Source organism: Cydia splendana, chromosome 8, assembly GCF_910591565.1.
Source record: "Cydia splendana chromosome 8, ilCydSple1.2, whole genome shotgun sequence".
Classification (NCBI taxonomy): domain Eukaryota; kingdom Metazoa; phylum Arthropoda; class Insecta; order Lepidoptera; family Tortricidae; genus Cydia; species Cydia splendana.
Genome location: NC_085967.1, coordinates 2875901 through 2894126, shown reverse-complemented (window position 1 = coordinate 2894126; position 18226 = coordinate 2875901). Strand labels below are relative to the sequence as shown.

At 42.2% G+C, this 18226-nt stretch overlaps 2 protein-coding genes and 1 long non-coding RNA gene across 3 annotated transcripts in view; 2 read left to right on the top strand and 1 right to left on the bottom strand.

Annotated features, from left to right (window-relative positions):
* The window catches only part of LOC134792673 (uncharacterized), an 88290-nt gene extending 78568 nt beyond the window's left edge, over positions 1-9722 (top strand). Inside the window, exons 11-18 of the mRNA XM_063763936.1 lie at positions 281-463; positions 883-1087; positions 1468-1636; positions 2227-2366; positions 3789-3938; positions 4967-5111; positions 5857-6058; positions 9367-9722. Of these exons, the coding sequence (XP_063620006.1) occupies positions 281-463; positions 883-1087; positions 1468-1636; positions 2227-2366; positions 3789-3938; positions 4967-5111; positions 5857-6058; positions 9367-9530 (1358 nt within the window). The 3' untranslated portion in view covers positions 9531-9722. The remainder of the gene's footprint in view (positions 1-280; positions 464-882; positions 1088-1467; positions 1637-2226; positions 2367-3788; positions 3939-4966; positions 5112-5856; positions 6059-9366) is intronic.
* A 2384-nt stretch (positions 9723-12106) lies between these two features.
* On the bottom strand, positions 12107-14842 carry LOC134792672 (transmembrane emp24 domain-containing protein 5). The gene is made up of 4 exons (XM_063763935.1): positions 14594-14842; positions 14186-14449; positions 13315-13433; positions 12107-12896 (listed from the first exon to the last, which is right to left on the bottom strand). The coding sequence occupies exons 1-4, from the start codon at positions 14804-14806 to the stop codon at positions 12788-12790; spliced, it is 705 nt and encodes a 234-aa protein (XP_063620005.1). The 5' UTR covers positions 14807-14842; the 3' UTR covers positions 12107-12787.
* An 8-nt stretch (positions 14843-14850) lies between these two features.
* LOC134792674 (uncharacterized) lies at positions 14851-16441 on the top strand. Its single transcript, XR_010144469.1, has 2 exons — positions 14851-15317; positions 15727-16441. It is a non-coding gene; the product is annotated as an uncharacterized LOC134792674 (long non-coding RNA).
* The last annotated feature ends 1785 nt before the right edge of the window (positions 16442-18226 follow it).

The following is an 18226-nucleotide window of genomic DNA, read 5'->3' as shown; positions in this document are numbered from 1 at the left end:
CTCCAGTCACTATAAAAATCTCAATTTTGTCTTTTATACGTCCAGACATTATTGACAGTACCAATTTGCTATCGCATGTTTTATTGTAAAACATAAACAGTATAGTTCACCCTGTCCTGTGTCCGCTAGTTTGCCAAAAAGCGTGCTACAGTAGATAACACATCCCCTATTTTCGTGTAACATACTTACATCCATCTCATTTTATGTAAACTGTATAGGTGCATCTTATACCCTGTATTTTGCAGTGACTTATTAATTATGTTCACTTCTATCATCACAGGTTCCCTAGCGCCAGCTCAAAAGCGACTGCAAGAAGCCAAGTTCGAGCTACTCACCTCAGAGGCGTCGTACCTCAACTCGCTGAACGTCCTCGAGTCGCACTTCATCGCGCACCCCGCCTTCCGCGACCCGCAGGTGCTACCCCGCGAGGAGTGGGAGGCACTGTTCTCCACCATAATACCTGGTAACTATCAGCTCTGATGAAAAAAACTAAAAGTATCGCTTACGAAGGCTACCTTTTTAATACTTGGTTTGATCACATTTCATGCCTTCAAAATCATTTTGTCAGAATCAAAACGTCTTGGCTTAAAATTTTACTAGTCTCTTATTTACTTGTATCGAAATTCAGCTTTGTAACATTCTCAGAATACTCAAAGGTGTAGCGTTCGTAAGCGACAGAGGTGGAATGGCTCTAAGTCGCCAGTTGTATTTGAAATGTCAGCACCAAACTCAGTAAGCCGAAACTACAAGTCAACCCCATCGGCACACAAACCTCCTCATGGTTTTGCCTACGATGGATCTTGTAACTTGTTTTTTTTTACTTCTTTTAGCCGTAATATCTAATTACGTAATATTATATTTCTTCTTCTAATTTCCTTCCAGTACGCAAGTGCTCCCAGCTCCTCATGGTGGAACTGGAGCGCTGCTGGCAGGAGAACATCCTGCTCACCGGCATCTGCGACCTCGTGAGGAGACACGCCGAACAACACTTCCACAGCTACGTCAAGTACTGCTCGAACCAGGCGCTCATGGTGCGGGCGCTACAGCGTTTGAGAGAGAGGCCTGCGTTTGCAACTGCGATGAGAAGGTGAGATGTCTTGAGAATATTCTCACTGGTTGTGATCTTGTGACTCCTCACAGCTATTCCACAGCTACTATTCCTGCTCGCACCAGCGGCATACATTAGTACTTTTTGACAATGTACACTGGGTAAACCATGAACAACACTTATCCACGAATACTAAGATCGATTAGATCGAGGAAAAGGTCCGTTACGGAAATAAGCTTGATTTTAACGAGGAAATAAAATAAGCAAAATTTATTTTTATAGAAACACTGACTGTTGATGTTGAGTTGCTTTTCGGGTGTGTCTCTCCTTGAGAAACGGTGGAAATTACGAGCCTCGTGGTCTGATTGGCTTTATTCTTTTTTATAATTGCGTTACTAATGTATTTTTACTGTTTCCAGACTCGAAAGCCACCCAGCGTGCCAGTCGCTGTCGCTCCACTCGTTCCTAATGCTGCCCATGCAGCGCGTGACCAGACTGCCGTTACTGCTGGACGCCGTGCTCAAACACCTCAACGAGGGAGACGAGGAACGAGAGGGCTGCATGCTGGCTCTGGCTACCCTCAACCACGTTAGTACCATGTATTATATCTAGAGGATAAACTCCAATCGTTCCTAATGTTGCCCATGCAGCGCGTGACCAGACTGCCCTTACTGCTGGACGCCGTGCTCAAACACCTCCACGAGGGAGACGAGGAACGAGAAGGCTGCATGCTGGCTCTGGCCACCCTCAACCACGTTAGTACCATGTATTATATCTAGATGATGAAACTCCACTCGTTCCTGATGCTGCCCATGCAGCGCGTGACCAGACTGCCGTTAGTGCTGGACGCCGTGCTCAAACACCTCAACGAGGGAGACGAGGAACGAGAGGGCTGCATGCTGGCTCTGGCCACCCTCAACCACGTCAGTATTATACGTAGACTAAATATTGTTGTAACATTACCGGCGTTACAATGGTTCGATACCTCGTGGGACCACATTCGGAAGAATGGATGACATCAGCTCAGGACCGGGACAAGTAGTGCACTCGAAGAACCGTTTGCTGATCCCCATGTTCAAACTCGAATGAGGGTTACACTTACAAATAGCCTCAGTTAAGTGGTAGGCCTGTAATATCATATATAAACAGTTATAATGTTGTCGTCTCCTTTGTTACAGTTCGTGTCACAGTGTAACGAGGGAGCGCGCAACACGGAGCGCATCGAGGAAATGTTCCGGATATCGCAGAGCATCGAGTTCCCGTCCTCCATGCGAAACCCACCCAACCTTGGTCCGGCTTGTTCACGTCGGGATAAGAGGTTAACATCTTCATACTCATCCTCATTTATTTATAATATAATTACATACTAGACTAGTGGCTCTGTGAGCTGTAGACCTCGCGAGCATATCTTATTGGGCACGATGAAAATATAGTAAAAAAAAAAAAAACCATACGAAAAGTGTAAAAAAAATACAAAAAGTTATATCCCAGCATATAATTACTGGGGATCGAACCCAGACCTTCTGTGCAAACAAAAAAAGCGAACGTTTGCAAAATACGCCATGATGGTTCTTACTTAAGGTGACGAAATTTAGGTACTCATTCTCAAGTAAAAACTAAATATCTTAATAACTCCAAAACCAGCGAAATAAATTTTCTGATTTTTTTGACATTTAATCTGTAAACATGTCTCAATAAGAATACACTCTTATGATACCGATACGACTATTTGTATGAGCACGAGCTATCACAACTTTTCCATTTTTTTAAATTTCCAAAAACCGGCTCGACAAAAAAAAATTATCGGTTCATAGAAATCGGTTACAAAATTTCACGAGAATCGGTTAAGAATTGCGACCTGTAGAGGAGAACATCCGGACATACAAAACGAAATATCTTAATACCTCCAAAACCAGCGAAATAAATTTTCTAAATTTTTTGACATTTAATCTGTAAACATGTCTTAAAAAGAATACACTCTTATGATACCGATACAACTATTTGTATAAGCGCGAGCTATCACAACTTTTCCATTTTGAAAAATTTTAAAAAACCGTCTCGACAAAAAAAAAATATCGGTTCATAGAATTCGGTTACAAAATTTCACGAGAATCGGTTAAGAATTGCGACCTGTAGAGGAGAACATCCAGTCAAAACGTAGACCTTCGCTTCGCTTCGGTCAATTACACGTCAAAATTGAAATTAAATTAGATAAATTAAGTTACAATTATTATTATTAAGTTACCATTTTTCATATATTATAATTATATGGTCAGAACTTGTCATTAAGGTCTTCCTAGAGTCATAGAAATTTGAACCTACAATACGGTAGTTACGTTCAATGTCTAAATTGTTGCGTGCCGCGGTGCACTGATAATAGTTAAATATGGACTTTAACACATTCACTGCCCCCGACGCACATGTGCGTCCACCGTCATACGAGTTTGTTCCTAGGCCACTCCCCCTGGCAGTGAATGCGTTAACTACTGTGTAGAAGGTAGAAATTCCGTTCTCTCTTCTGAAACACTACTCAAGTGCTTTGATATGAATCGAACATTAACGTCATTATCGGTTATTTCGTCTCATTCAGTTCGGGTCGCAAAATTCTCATTTGCTTTGTGACAACCTAACATTCAGGTCGCCATTTAATTTATATAAATTCCAATCTACTTTTATTTATTTTTTAACTAGAGCTAATATTCTTATTATTTATAAATCAATTTCAATTTCTTTTACACAGACCGGTGCGATGGCTAGTGCGATCAGGCGAAGCGACACAACTGGTATGGAAAGCGGACGAGTCCAAGCTAACCTTCGGCCGCAAGTTCCACAAGACACCGCTTCACTTGTTCCTGTTCAACGATCTGCTCGTCATCACTAAGAAGAAGGGGTCAGTAGAGATTAAACCGTATGCTTTAGACAGCAAAGTCGCAATTGGAAGGGATTGTTATTGCGAGTTCTGTCTAAGGGTTACCTTACCACCCTGTCCAATTTTGGATCTACGGGTTGGATCTATAAAGAATGAAGGCTTTGTCCCAATCAATGTGTATTTTTTTTTTGACATTTTGCACAATGAGAGTGTTGGCGACTGGCTGGCATGCGACCTATTTTATACTTTTAATTTGTATACTTTTTGAATGATTGCTTGTCATTCAGTCTGCCTGTCACCGTGTTACAAATAACATCCTTGTACTTAATATTGTTTATTAAAATAGTTAATTATACGAGTATAACGCGTTTCCATCATCCCATTAGTCATAATATTTACAGTCCACTTCATTAGCTATCAGAGAGAGTGAGAGTGAGACGCAATGATATTGGACCAAGAAATTGGACAGGTGGAATACCAACCTTAGATACTCTAGATTCAGCCAGAATGGAAAGGTTAGCTAGCAGATCAAATTGGTTGGTCATTACACGAAGTATCGTAAAATCGCCAAAAAGATACTGCGTGTATGCACAAATTCTTTTTTGGGGAATAGACTAAAGACTTGTCTTGACAACTATAAGGTAGGGTTTTAAAGGTGTGTCCACGACCTTTTAAATGACAAATAAAAGTACGGGAGTAGAAAAAAATCATTAAGAGTTTTTCGAACTACCTTAGCCACTTCAAATATGTACAGACCTGGAACAGTCATGATCCTTAACTTCCGAAATAGGCTACGGGCAGGTGTGTCCCAGGGTACCCCAGCCATAATCCTAATTACCCTTTTTTGCATTATAAACACCCTTTGTCTGTCCGCTGCTTGTCCCCACATATCAATTCCGTACGTTACAAGTATGCATTTCTGACACATTGCTCATCAAGCATTTTTGTCAGTCTCGAATCAGTCAGTATCGTATCGCAATATCTATATGAAAGTAACTCCACGTTGTAATATATTTATCTAATCATAACCCGATAATTGTTCGTTACAGAGAGAACAGCCATATAGCGGTGGACTTCTGCCCGCGCTCGCTGCTGGAGGTGTGCGCGGGGGACTCGGGGCCGGGCGGGCTGGCCGCCAAGCACGCGCTGCTGCTCACGCTGCTCGAGAACCACGAGGGCCGCACGCTCGAGATGGTAAGATCGGATACAACATTACCAACATTGGGATTATGAGACCTCAACCGATACGAGTTGCAAACTGACACACCGGTCCACAAAACCTAGGCGCATCAAGCATGGCGCAGTAAGATTAATGCTATGAATTCGCCGCTAGAGACGCTCGGTGCTTGTGTAACAAATGTTTCAAATGTCATTATTATTATTAAAACAATGCAATTACCTTAGTTGCCAGTGGGACACAGAGATTCTAGATAACTGAAATGGGTACTTATTTACATTTAATTACTTACTCTATCATACGAGTTTTTTTTTAATGAAGTATATTTTCAGATGATTTAGACCAACAATACGGACAAACTGACTGGACTTACTTCATGTTTCGTACGTAAAATTGCCAACAGATTGACGCATGTTCTAATATGTAATCACTGCACCGTTAAATGTAACCTAGTAATATGTTAATTGGTGTTTAAACACAAAAATATAATTTAAATAGACTTCTGAAATTAATAACATTTTTTTTATATATTTGCATAACTCACCACTTACCTGTTTACATTTATAAACACTACTGTAAATACCTAAACTATCGAATGTTCAATCGCTCGGTTATAATTGAATACTCATACATCTTAACTGGTTTTAAACAATATAATTTTTTTTTTCTAATTGATATATTTTGTAGCGTAATCAGCCGAGCAAGGAGGAAGTAATCTTCCTATTATTTATTAAAAATAACGGCAGTTTGTCTATTCCCCAGCTAATCTCGTGCCCGTCGGAGACGGACGCGTCGCGCTGGAGCGAGGCGCTCGCGCCGCCCGCGGCCGACGCCGGCGAGGCCGTGTACGCGGGCTGGGACTGCCCGCAGGCTGTAGCCCTGTACGCCTACGCGGCCGCGCAGCCCGACGAGCTGTCGCTGGCAGAGGGAGATGTGCTCAACGTCACGAGGAAGACTAGTGAAGGTGAGTGTTATGTAACGAGGCGGTGTAGCGGGACTGCCCGCAGGCTGTAGCCCTGTACGCCTACGCGGCCGCGCAGCCCGACGAGCTGTCGCTGGCAGAGGGAGATGTGCTCAACGTCACGAGGAAGACTAGTGAAGGTGAGTGTTATGTAACGAGGCGGTGTAGCGGGACTGCCCGCAGGCTGTAGCCCTGTACGCCTACGCGGCCGCGCAGCCCGACGAGCTGTCGCTGGCAGAGGGAGATGTGCTCAACGTCACGAGGAAGACTAGTGAAGGTGAGTGTTATGTAACGAGGCGGTGTAGCGGGACTGCCCGCAGGCTGTAGCCCTGTACGCCTACGCGGCCGCGCAGCCCGACGAGCTGTCGCTGGCAGAGGGAGATGTGCTCAACGTCACGAGGAAGACTAGTGAAGGTGAGTGTTATGTAACGAGGCGGTGTAGCGGGACTGCCCGCAGGCTGTAGCCCTGTACGCGTACGCGGCCGCGCAGCCCGACGAGCTGTCGCTGGCAGAGGGAGATGTGCTCAACGTCACGAGGAAGACTAGTGAAGGTGAGTGTTATGTAACGAGGCGGTGTAGCGGGACTGCCCGCAGGCTGTAGCCCTGTACGCCTACGCGGCCGCGCAGCCCGACGAGCTGTCGCTGGCAGAGGGAGATGTGCTCAACGTCACGAGGAAGACTAGTGAAGGTGAGTGTTATGTAACGAGGCGGTGTAGCGGGACTGCCCGCAGGCTGTAGCCCTGTACGCGTACGCGGCCGCGCAGCCCGACGAGCTGTCGCTGGCAGAGGGAGATGTGCTCAACGTCACGAGGAAGACTAGTGAAGGTGAGTGTTATGTAACGAGGCGGTGTAGCGGGACTGCCCGCAGGCTGTAGCCCTGTACGCCTACGCGGCCGCGCAGCCCGACGAGCTGTCGCTGGCAGAGGGAGATGTGCTCAACGTCACGAGGAAGACTAGTGAAGGTGAGTGTTATGTAACGAGGCGGTGTAGCGGGACTGCCCGCAGGCTGTAGCCCTGTACGCCTACGCGGCCGCGCAGCCCGACGAGCTGTCGCTGGCAGAGGGAGATGTGCTCAACGTCACGAGGAAGACTAGTGAAGGTGAGTGTTATGTAACGAGGCGGTGTAGCGGGACTGCCCGCAGGCTGTAGCCCTGTACGCCTACGCGGCCGCGCAGCCCGACGAGCTGTCGCTGGCAGAGGGAGATGTGCTCAACGTCACGAGGAAGACTAGTGAAGGTGAGTGTTATGTAACGAGGCGGTGTAGCGGGACTGCCCGCAGGCTGTAGCCCTGTACGCCTACGCGGCCGCGCAGCCCGACGAGCTGTCGCTGGCAGAGGGAGATGTGCTCAACGTCACGAGGAAGACTAGTGAAGGTGAGTGTTATGTAACGAGGCGGTGTAGCGGGACTGCCCGCAGGCTGTAGCCCTGTACGCGTACGCGGCCGCGCAGCCCGACGAGCTGTCGCTGGCAGAGGGAGATGTGCTCAACGTCACGAGGAAGACTAGTGAAGGTGAGTGTTATGTAACGAGGCGGTGTAGCGGGACTGCCCGCAGGCTGTAGCCCTGTACGCCTACGCGGCCGCGCAGCCCGACGAGCTGTCGCTGGCAGAGGGAGATGTGCTCAACGTCACGAGGAAGACTAGTGAAGGTGAGTGTTATGTAACGAGGCGGTGTAGCGGGACTGCCCGCAGGCTGTAGCCCTGTACGCGTACGCGGCCGCGCAGCCCGACGAGCTGTCGCTGGCAGAGGGAGATGTGCTCAACGTCACGAGGAAGACTAGTGAAGGTGAGTGTTATGTAACGAGGCGGTGTAGCGGGACTGCCCGCAGGCTGTAGCCCTGTACGCGTACGCGGCCGCGCAGCCCGACGAGCTGTCGCTGGCAGAGGGAGATGTGCTCAACGTCACGAGGAAGACTAGTGAAGGTGAGTGTTATGTAACGAGGCGGTGTAGCGGGACTGCCCGCAGGCTGTAGCCCTGTACGCGTACGCGGCCGCGCAGCCCGACGAGCTGTCGCTGGCAGAGGGAGATGTGCTCAACGTCACGAGGAAGACTAGTGAAGGTGAGTGTTATGTAACGAGGCGGTGTAGCGGGACTGCCCGCAGGCTGTAGCCCTGTACGCGTACGCGGCCGCGCAGCCCGACGAGCTGTCGCTGGCAGAGGGAGATGTGCTCAACGTCACGAGGAAGACTAGTGAAGGTGAGTGTTATGTAACGAGGCGGTGTAGCGGGACTGCCCGCAGGCTGTAGCCCTGTACGCCTACGCGGCCGCGCAGCCCGACGAGCTGTCGCTGGCAGAGGGAGATGTGCTCAACGTCACGAGGAAGACTAGTGAAGGTGAGTGTTATGTAACGAGGCGGTGTAGCGGGACTGCCCGCAGGCTGTAGCCCTGTACGCGTACGCGGCCGCGCAGCCCGACGAGCTGTCGCTGGCAGAGGGAGATGTGCTCAACGTCACGAGGAAGACTAGTGAAGGTGAGTGTTATGTAACGAGGCGGTGTAGCGGGACTGCCCGCAGGCCGTAGGCCTACGCGGCCGCTCAGCTTGATGAATTATCGCGACGGCTACAACGTGTTCACCGTCACGCGGAAGACTAGTGAAGGTGAGTGTGTACTGTTGTTGCGGTGTTGCGGGACTGTCCTCAGGCTGTAGCCTTATACGCCTTATACGCGGCCGCTCAGCCTGATAGGCTGTCATTAGCAGAGGGAGCCAACACGCGTCACGCGCAAGACTAGCGAAGGTCAGTGTTGTGTACCGAGGCGGTGTAGCGGGATTGTAGGCCGGCCGTCACACTTCTCCAGATAGCAGTGCTTCTATAATGGATAAATAAATAAACTACATAGTAACATGTAACCCGCCAGCGTTTATATACTTGGTCAAGCAGATCTTGTCAGTAGAAAAAGGCGGCAAATTTGAAAAATGTAGGCGCGAAGGGATATCGTCCGATAGAAAATTTGAATTTCGCGCCTTTTTTTACTGACAAGATTTGCTTGACCAGCTATAGGAGACGATTCTTTTTCTGGGGAAATGCGTGACCATGTCTAAAACCCAACCAGAAAATAAATAGAAATGCAAGAGTCAATATTAAACTTAACCTAATTTTTTTCCTAAACTTTAAGGTTTGTTCTATAAATCAATCAATTTTATTATAAATCTTGATCTCATTGTCAAAATATTGTGTTAATGATTAATTTTAATGTACCTACTTACTAACATCTAGCTGTAATGTATTATGGTACTAACAATATTGTATGGAATTTTTATATTCTGAAATAAAGATATTTTATTTTATTTATAAAGAAATGTTTGTGTTTCAGGCTGGTACTACGGCGAGCGCACCCGCGACGGCGAGGCGGGCTGGTTCCCCGGCTCCTACACCACCGAGGTCGCCTCCGCGCACGCGCGCGCGCGCAACCTGCGCCAGCGCTACCGGCTGCTGGCTCTGTCCGGGACTTACCTCGGCCAGAAGAAGAAACCCTGACCAGCCGAGGGACCTAGGTGTGTCACAGTCCCTAGACCGTCAAGGATTTATGTCAATTCTAAGCGGGACGTAAAATAGCTATGATAGAACTAGGCTCCCAGACCGCTCCTCGGTGCGCTGCGGTGCAACCTGCGGTACATCCTGCTAGCGCCATCCGGCACGAATCTGGGACAGAAGAAGCCCTGACCTGACGGACTTACCGAAGGAAATAGACGTTTCACAGTGTGTAGGGCTTCGAAAAGGCTTTTTGTGTAGGGCTTATGTGAAAAGCTTGCGAGCGTAGCTTCGAAGAGCTTAGCTCTTCACGTAGCTCCGGCGGAACTGGGATTTACCCTTAAATTGCCAGTAAAACTAACGTTTATACACTTTTTAAGAACCAAAACGTTTGAGCCTGGTGAATTCTAACGTTTTTTTGCAAATTTAAGGCTTGATACGCTGTGAAAAACTACGTCAGATGTATTTAGAAAGTGACGATATAATAGCTGTCTTTCCAAAGACTCCAGGAGATTGGTTGTTTTTTTATCGCCACTTCTGTGTCCAGGATCAGGAGTATGTCCAGTCTTTTTGTCCAACTATCAAATAGCTCAAGTACGTATAAGATTAGCCACTCGAATCGTGGTGCTTTAATGAGTTGTAATTATTAACATATTTCACAATTTCATAATGATCTGAGTGATGAAGCGGTGAAGAGACTAGAATGTCCGTCCAACCACTGCCTTATTTTAGTAGACTATACTATAGACCTTAGTATTTTGGAGCATTTTAACCAACACAATGTTACAGCACCTACGTTTTGACTCACGCTATATCGAGCCGCGCCTAATACAAGTGTCATTTGAAAACACATTGCGCTGCGAAATATGCAAGTTTAACTTTTATTCAACCAGCTTTAGAGTCAGTTCGGTAAGATGTAGCGTGAGTCCAAAGAGTATAAGTGTGAGTCATCATTATTTACAAAAACAAAATGCATTAATACGTGTTTTCATGTAGCCTGTCCGATTTCTAAGATCAAGTTCGCCATACATTTACTATGGCGTACTTGATCTTAGAAAAACGGACGGACTATAGTTATAATGCATTTTTGGAATAGATTATTAGTAAGATAGTGGTGCTTGTTTTATAACGATGTATTCATGTTTCGCGTTCAAAGAGCGTCATAATGTAGTATATAATAGTGAGCGTATAATGTAATGTATAGAGGAGTGTACAGTTACGCATGAGATTCTCGAGAGTTTATTGTACAGACGTTTATGAAACTGCTGATTAGTTGTAAGATGTAAGTAACGTATCATGTAACGGTCAAACTAATTTTTAGAACGCGGTAGATGGGTCATTCTTCAGATTTGTGCCTGCGTCTAAACTCCGTCAAACCATACTAAATACAATAGATGTATGAAAAGTTGACGGAGTTGAGTCTGACCGCAGTCATATAATTTGAGAACCACCCAGATCCTTGTTAAAATGCGAATTACATTTGTACCCTGAAGGCAAAGTAAATACGTGATTTAAGGCTATCGCTATGGAAGGGTGAAGCGAATGAAACAAGATGCCTCTGGAGGCCTAATCCGAACATCGAATTTTCATCTCTGTCACCCACACAATGCAATTAATATCTTGTAATTTTGTAACTTTAACAAGGTTTTGCGATGACTTATTTAGTTTGGCCGCACCAACAGCTCGTTGTCTTGCCCGCTGTTTCGTTATCGTTAACTAGTCATATAAGCGGACGAGACGATTTCTTCATGAAATTATCACAAGTAATTTAATTTTAGAACATTCCCATGTTTACCTACCGTGTAATTATATTTACTATTTTACTATTAACATGATTTGAATTTATGTACTTAAGTAAATTATTGTTATACATGTGTATATGAATTAGGGTCCACATTCTTTATAGGGCTTATTTATAGTGTTGTCAAATATAACTCCGTACATATCAGACGATTTTTTATTTTATACCATAGTCTAATAAAACATGGTCTTCTCTTCCCAGAGTGACACAAGCCTACGTCACAATAACATTGCCACTTTATATAGCGCTATCGCATATTATCATATAGCGCTGTCGCATGATGACGTAGGCTTGTGTCAGTCACGTGGTCGGAAGAGAGTACCAGGCGGAGTATATTATTATACCATGTTTTATACCTACCCCTTTTATCACCTGCTAAAACTAGTACAGATTTGCTTACTTAACATCTCAATTTGTCATGATTGTCATGAAACATAAAATTAAAGATCCATAAATAATTATATTATTTATTTTAATATTCGATTCTGTAAGTACATCACATATAAAAGGTATTTCTACCATTGTCACTAGAACTAGAAATCTCGAACAATTCGTAAAAATCATGCTCAACATTATTTCAGCTGACACAAAATTCAATTATAATCTAGATATATTTAGTTGTCCATAATGTTTATCAAATAAAATAAACCTTTTTAAATTGTATAAAATATTATTCTTTTATTCAGATCAAAAATCCATAAATTATATTTTAGACAGCGTAATAATACACATTCATGTGATGTCAAAATTAAACAAATCATAAACATGAAAAAAACTTAAAAACAAAGGAACAGCAGATATTGTGTACCTTGGAAATTGTACTGTCCTTATAAAAAATATAAAAGTAAAAAGCAGATCTTAGTCTTAAAATAATTCAATGTGCTTCAGTAAACATTGTTAAAACTATAGAGTAGCAGAAATAATCTTACTTTGAGTAGGTTAGAGTGGATATTATCATAAATTATTATACGAAACGTGAAATTGATATACTATTCGTTACCTCTTTGACAGTCCATAGATTTCTTAGCATTCAAACATGAAATAGCATATGACCCATAAAGAAACAGTATCGATGATTATTAAGTAAGACTAATGAGCACAAAGTGATTTTCTCAGACTAGCTTGTAAAACATTTTATATGTATAACAAATCATCAATCCCTTGCAAGAGAGAAAATTTTTGATTATTCTATTATATCAAAATAATAGAATAATCAAAAAGTAAATCAATTCATGCCACAATTAGTACCCATTATTGGAAATTAATCAAGAAGGAATGTTAGAGTCAGTCAACAAATTAAAATTCTGATAACAAATGCATTTTTACAAAATAAACGTCAAGACAAAACAGTCTACACATTTATGACTAATGTTCACATGTGTTGTGTCTAACCCTGATAAGGCCTAGAGCGGCGCAAGTGAATAGGCTGTTTCATCTGAGTTGTAATTCTTTTATATTCTATTTATATTCTCGTTTTTGAAGAGTTGTCCTTAACTTCGAAGAGTTTCCTTAAAAAGTAAACTTGTAATGTCCCTGTTGCTGTGATGGCCAGGATCTGGATGAATGACCACCTAAAAAGCAATCAAATTAATTATTTTATATTATAAACTGTGTAACATGTATGCAAATATCTTAACGTTAAACTTATAGTGTATAGGATTAATAACCTCACATTTGCCTTACCTACTCACGATTTAGTACCTTGTATCAGCTGTATATGATACAAAATCGCACACACAAAAAATATACCTTTTTATGACATCCTAGGTAAAATTGTAAACAATAATTTATTTATTGGAACTGAGCTGTCAACCGGTTTTTGACTGTAACCTTTTACATGCAATACGTAACAAATAGTATAATTAGAATCCAGGACAACTGAACATTTTCACACTTCTTTTCGTTTGCTCTATATATTTCAGGATTGGGCTGAAAAGGCAGAATGTAACAAGTAATTTTTGGCCAAGTTCCCGTTTTTGTAAGACTTGCCTGAGCACATAAGTGTTGTTGTCCTGCAACAGGTTGTAGTCGCGGGACTCGCGCGCGCGCGAGTGGTACTGGTACTGCAGGATGTCATTAATGTTGCGCTCCACCAGCTGGATAGATGACTGGAAATCATACAACCATGGTAAGAGAAGGGCAACGGTAATATTACTAACAAACTAGGTAAAATATCCTCTTATCATGTATATTTTAACAGCCTGGTGGACCACAAGTCCTTCAATAAAGTAAGTAATATAATGATTATGAGAAAGATATGTAAAAAGAAATGTACAATTAAACAAAACAATCATTTTAATCAAGAGTAACTTGAGAAAGAAATAATGATGGACATATGGCATGCATGTTGTTGTGAATTTTGCACAATGATATACCCATTACTGTATTTGAACATGTACCCTAATATGTTGACAATAGGAAGAACCGTATTCACTCTGATATACCTGATGGCAACTATAATCTGCTTTAAATGAGGTCAATCGCAATTTTATTTATTTATTTATTTATTTAATCTTTATTGCACAAAAGAAAACCTTATAGTACAAAAGGCGGACTTAATGCCATAAGGCATTCTCTACCAGTCAACCTTAAGGCTAAGCAGAGAGATTGTGAGCGGTGCTACAATTACAACAGCAAAAACAATCAATAAATTACGAATAACATATTAATTACGTATACAAATATACTATGATATATATGTACATATATATATTATATACCTATATATATATATAAATAACGACGAAACATATTATGAAACTAATAATACACTAAGATTTTTTCATTCTGCTAGCAAAGAAAGCATGTACGGATTTTTTGAAAGCGAACTTATTAGGCGCATTTTATGAATAAAACTCACAGTAAAGTTCTTAATGTTCATGTCCAGCTCCTCAACCTCCTTGGCGTACTTCTCCCACATGTCGTAGCGGATCACCGACAGGTACAGGTTGACCAGCTTGCCCGCGAACCGCGAGAACTGGTTGTCGATACACACGGAGTAGTAGCCCCCCGACGACGACTGGTCCGCGTACTCCGCACTCTGCCGCCACTCGTACGGGTGCACGATCTGCCCGTTAGGGTGCCGCACCGCGAACCCGCACATGCCATCACCTCCTTTCAACACCTTGGGAAAAATTAGAAAGTGCGTTAATAAACTGCTCTGTTACGACATAAACCTTAACGAGATTACCGCCAGGCTTGTCAATTAAACCGGAAAGCTATGCGATAACATAGCATATGCCTGAAAGCGACAATAATTGCTAATTACCTGATAGCTGGCGTAAAATGTGGCTCCCGGCTGCACGTATTGAAAGTAACAGTCTTCTTTGCCCGCGTCGATGTGAACTTTGTAGTCCATGGTCACCGCGGGCAGGTTCTCGTACCATGGTGCCGGTGATGAAGTATTTACATCCCCAACGAGTGATAAAATCGTAAATATTAGTGTTATCACAGTAAACATATGCCACGTCCGTCGAGCCATTTTTCGACTGACTGAATAAAACTGTCAAGTAAACTGCTGTTTTTTTTTTTTTTTTTTTTTATGGCATCGCGCTCCTGGCGCATTCAGCCAGACGAGTAAAGCAGGGAAACGGAATTAAAGGATTACATTATAACGGGTAAGACGGAATTTTGGAAAAGGATCAGGAAAAGGTAAATTATAGGCAGTTAGAGTTTAATGTTATGACGTGAAATAAATGAATACAATGATTTAAATATATATGGAGAAGAATCATTCATATACAGGAGTGTTGTAATAGATGTGGGAAACGGAACTTTAAAATCTGACAGCTGTCTTAATAGTATAGAACGATCATAAAGGTTACATGCAAAGAATATATGGTTAAGATCAGCGGGATCAGCTCCACAAGTACATGCAGAACTGGCCACGCGATTTAGTAATTTGAGGTGTTCCGGTGTACATACGTGACCCAATCTCATTCGAATTAACATACTAGTTGCAGGTTTTGGCAGAGAGATTTTAGCAAACCAAGGTTTGGCAGGAATTGATTTTTGAATGCTTCGATAATGTAACGCAGCAGCACCTGCACCAGATGTCCATAAATTCCTCCATTCCTTTCGTAGGTATAATTTAGGCAGTGCCAACAGGTCTTCAGACACATTCTTAAACGGAAACATGTCCCCACAACTAATGGCATCTCGAGCTAAATCATCCACCCTTTCATTACCTTTAATCCCTCTGTGTCCAGGGATCCAGGCAATGGAAACCGAATACCCTTTAATGTGACATTTTAACAATAGGCTACGGATTTGATAAATAATTGGGTTATTAGATTTAGATTTGAAAGGAAATTTACATATTGCCTGTAGTGAACTTAGGGAATCTGAGAAAATAATTGTTTTTTTGAGATGCATTATAATGATGAACTCTATTGCTTTCAGGATTCCAAAGCACTCACCACTGTACACAGAGGATTCTGGTGGCAACTTTATTTTTTGGTAAATATTAGATTGGGTGTGGAGAACACCAACGCCAACACAACCATTCTCTGACGTCTTAGAAGCATCTGTGTACATATGATGAGCACCCAGGCCATCTGTTCCAATGAATCCCAGGAATTGTTGATTTTGTTCAACATCATTCTTGGAGACTCCAATATCGAGGAGAACTGGAGGAATAAGTGTCAGAGAATCATATTCATATTGGAAAATGGGAAGTGTTGAAGAGCTAACAGTGGGAGCTGATATAGATTTAAGTTTTTGAAAGCTTTTTACTAAACAAGGAGGACTTTTGTGTTTCCAATAGTTGGAAGTAGTTATTTGAAGCACAAGGTTAGACAGGATAATCCAGAGTTGGTGATTAGAGAATTGGGAACAACGGAAAATAAATCTATCACTAAGATATTGGCGTCGTAAATGAAGTGGAGGCTCAACACACTCAACTTGCATGGCATTGATAGGGCTTGAATTCATGGCCCCACAAATCAATCTGAGTGCTTTGGATTGAATACGATCTAGTTTTTGGAAGCCAGCTACATATCCTGGCTCTAACAAAAATGTCCCATAATCTAAAATACTTCTTATCAAGGCATTATACATGAGTTTCATGCAAAAAGGATGTGAACCCCACCAAACTCCTGAAACGCACCTGAGGATATTAATATTTTTTTCACATTTAGAAACTATGTAATCACAATGTGGAAGACCCGTTAATTTATTATCTAAAATAACACCTAGGAATTTGGTTTTATCTTTAATGGAAATGGAGCAGTTATTAAATTGCACATTGATCGGAGGAGGAAACATTTTTCTAGTAAACAAAACTACAACACTTTTATGCACTGAAAGTTCCAGACCATTTGAATCTAACCATAACTTCAATAAGCCCAAAGAAGAAGTGACTGATCTACTGGCTTGTTCAATAGAAAGGTTTGGCGAATATAATAATAAATCATCAGCATATTGCAAGACTCTAACCGTGTCATTTAAGGATGATTCTAAATCAAATGTGTAGATATTATATAGCAAAGGACTTAATACGGATCCTTGGGGAAGACCTCTCCACACTAAACGGGAAATCCTATTGTTGTCATCTATGAGAAGGCTAATGGACCTTTCTGATAAAAGGTTTATTATGAAATTGGTTAACATTACTGGTATAGCTAATTTGTGAAGTTTTGCTTGTAACACTGAGACTAAGACATTATCATAAGCGGCGCTTATGTCAAGAAAAGCAGCTACTATAGACTCATTTCTAGAAAATGACAATCGAATATCTGAAATTAATATACCCAAGCTATCATAAGTAGACCTACCTTTTCGGAAGCCAAATTGACTATGAGAAAGTAATTGGTTTTTTTCTACAAAATATTCTAGTCTGTTTTTAACTAAATGTTCTGCTACTTTAACAAATACTGAGGAAAGGGCAATTGGACGATAAGAAGAAACATCTGACACTGGTTTGAACGGCTTTAAAATAGGAATAACTATTTGAGATCTCCAAGAATCAGGAATTTTACCAGACTGGATAACAGAATTTATTATATTTAGATAATAAGAAAGAATACCATCACTAGCATTTGCTAAAAAGGAATAAGGAACTCCATCTTCCCCAGGTGAAGTATCTTTTAAACCACTTAATACAGCTTTTAACTCCTCCATTTTAAAAGGCTCATTTAAAGTATTATAATAGCATGAGTCAAATGTAAAGGCAGCAGGGTGAAATACATATTCTTCGGGGACGGAAGGAGGTGCTAATCTATCCATAAACTGTGTAGCAAGGTTAGGAGGAAGGATCTGTCTAGAGGACTCATTGAAAGCATGTCTAAATCTTTTAATATTATTCCATACTATGGATGGTTTTACGCTAGGACTAAGAGACAAACAAAATCGCTTCCAGCCTTCGAACTTTTTCTTTCGCAACAATTTTTTTGTCTCACGAGCAACTTGCATGAATGTCTCAAAATTTTCATTTGTCATAAAATGACAATATTTTCTTTCAGCCTCCTTACGGTTTCTGATAGCTTGTGTGCAATCATCATCCCACCAAGGCGGAGAAGGTATTTTACCTGATGCACTGTTTTTAACCGGAAAAATTTCATCAGCTGCTTCAGTCATTATCTGAGCTAATGCAACTGAACAACTAACTACATTACTATCATCTATGGACGGTAAACACAACAATTTCTCCTCTACACGGGTTTTGAAAAGTTTCCAATCAACATTACTTAAATTATACTTAAGCCTAGGGCTAGGTTTCGGAGATGGCGGAATAGAAGATGGAAATGTAATAATGATAGGGTAGTGATCACTCCCATATGTTGATTCCAGAGTATGCCAAGTGAGAGAAGCCGCAAGATCAACTGAACAAATTGATAAATCAATAGCGCTAATTGACTCTGTTGGAGCTGTTCGACGGGTTGGAGAACCGTTGTTTAAAACA

Excerpts from the sequence above, each read along its gene's own strand:
- LOC134792672 (XM_063763935.1), bottom strand. The coding sequence starts at position 14,806 with ATGGCTCGACGGACGTGGCATATGTTTACTGTGATAACACTAATATTT. Across the intron at positions 13,434-14,185 it reads TGAACATTAAGAACTTTACT|TCATCTATCCAGCTGGTGGA; the intron begins GTGAGTTTTATT and ends TATGATTTCCAG. Across the intron at positions 12,897-13,314 it reads AACAACACTTATGTGCTCAG|GTGGTCATTCATCCAGATCC; the intron begins GCAAGTCTTACA and ends ATTGCTTTTTAG.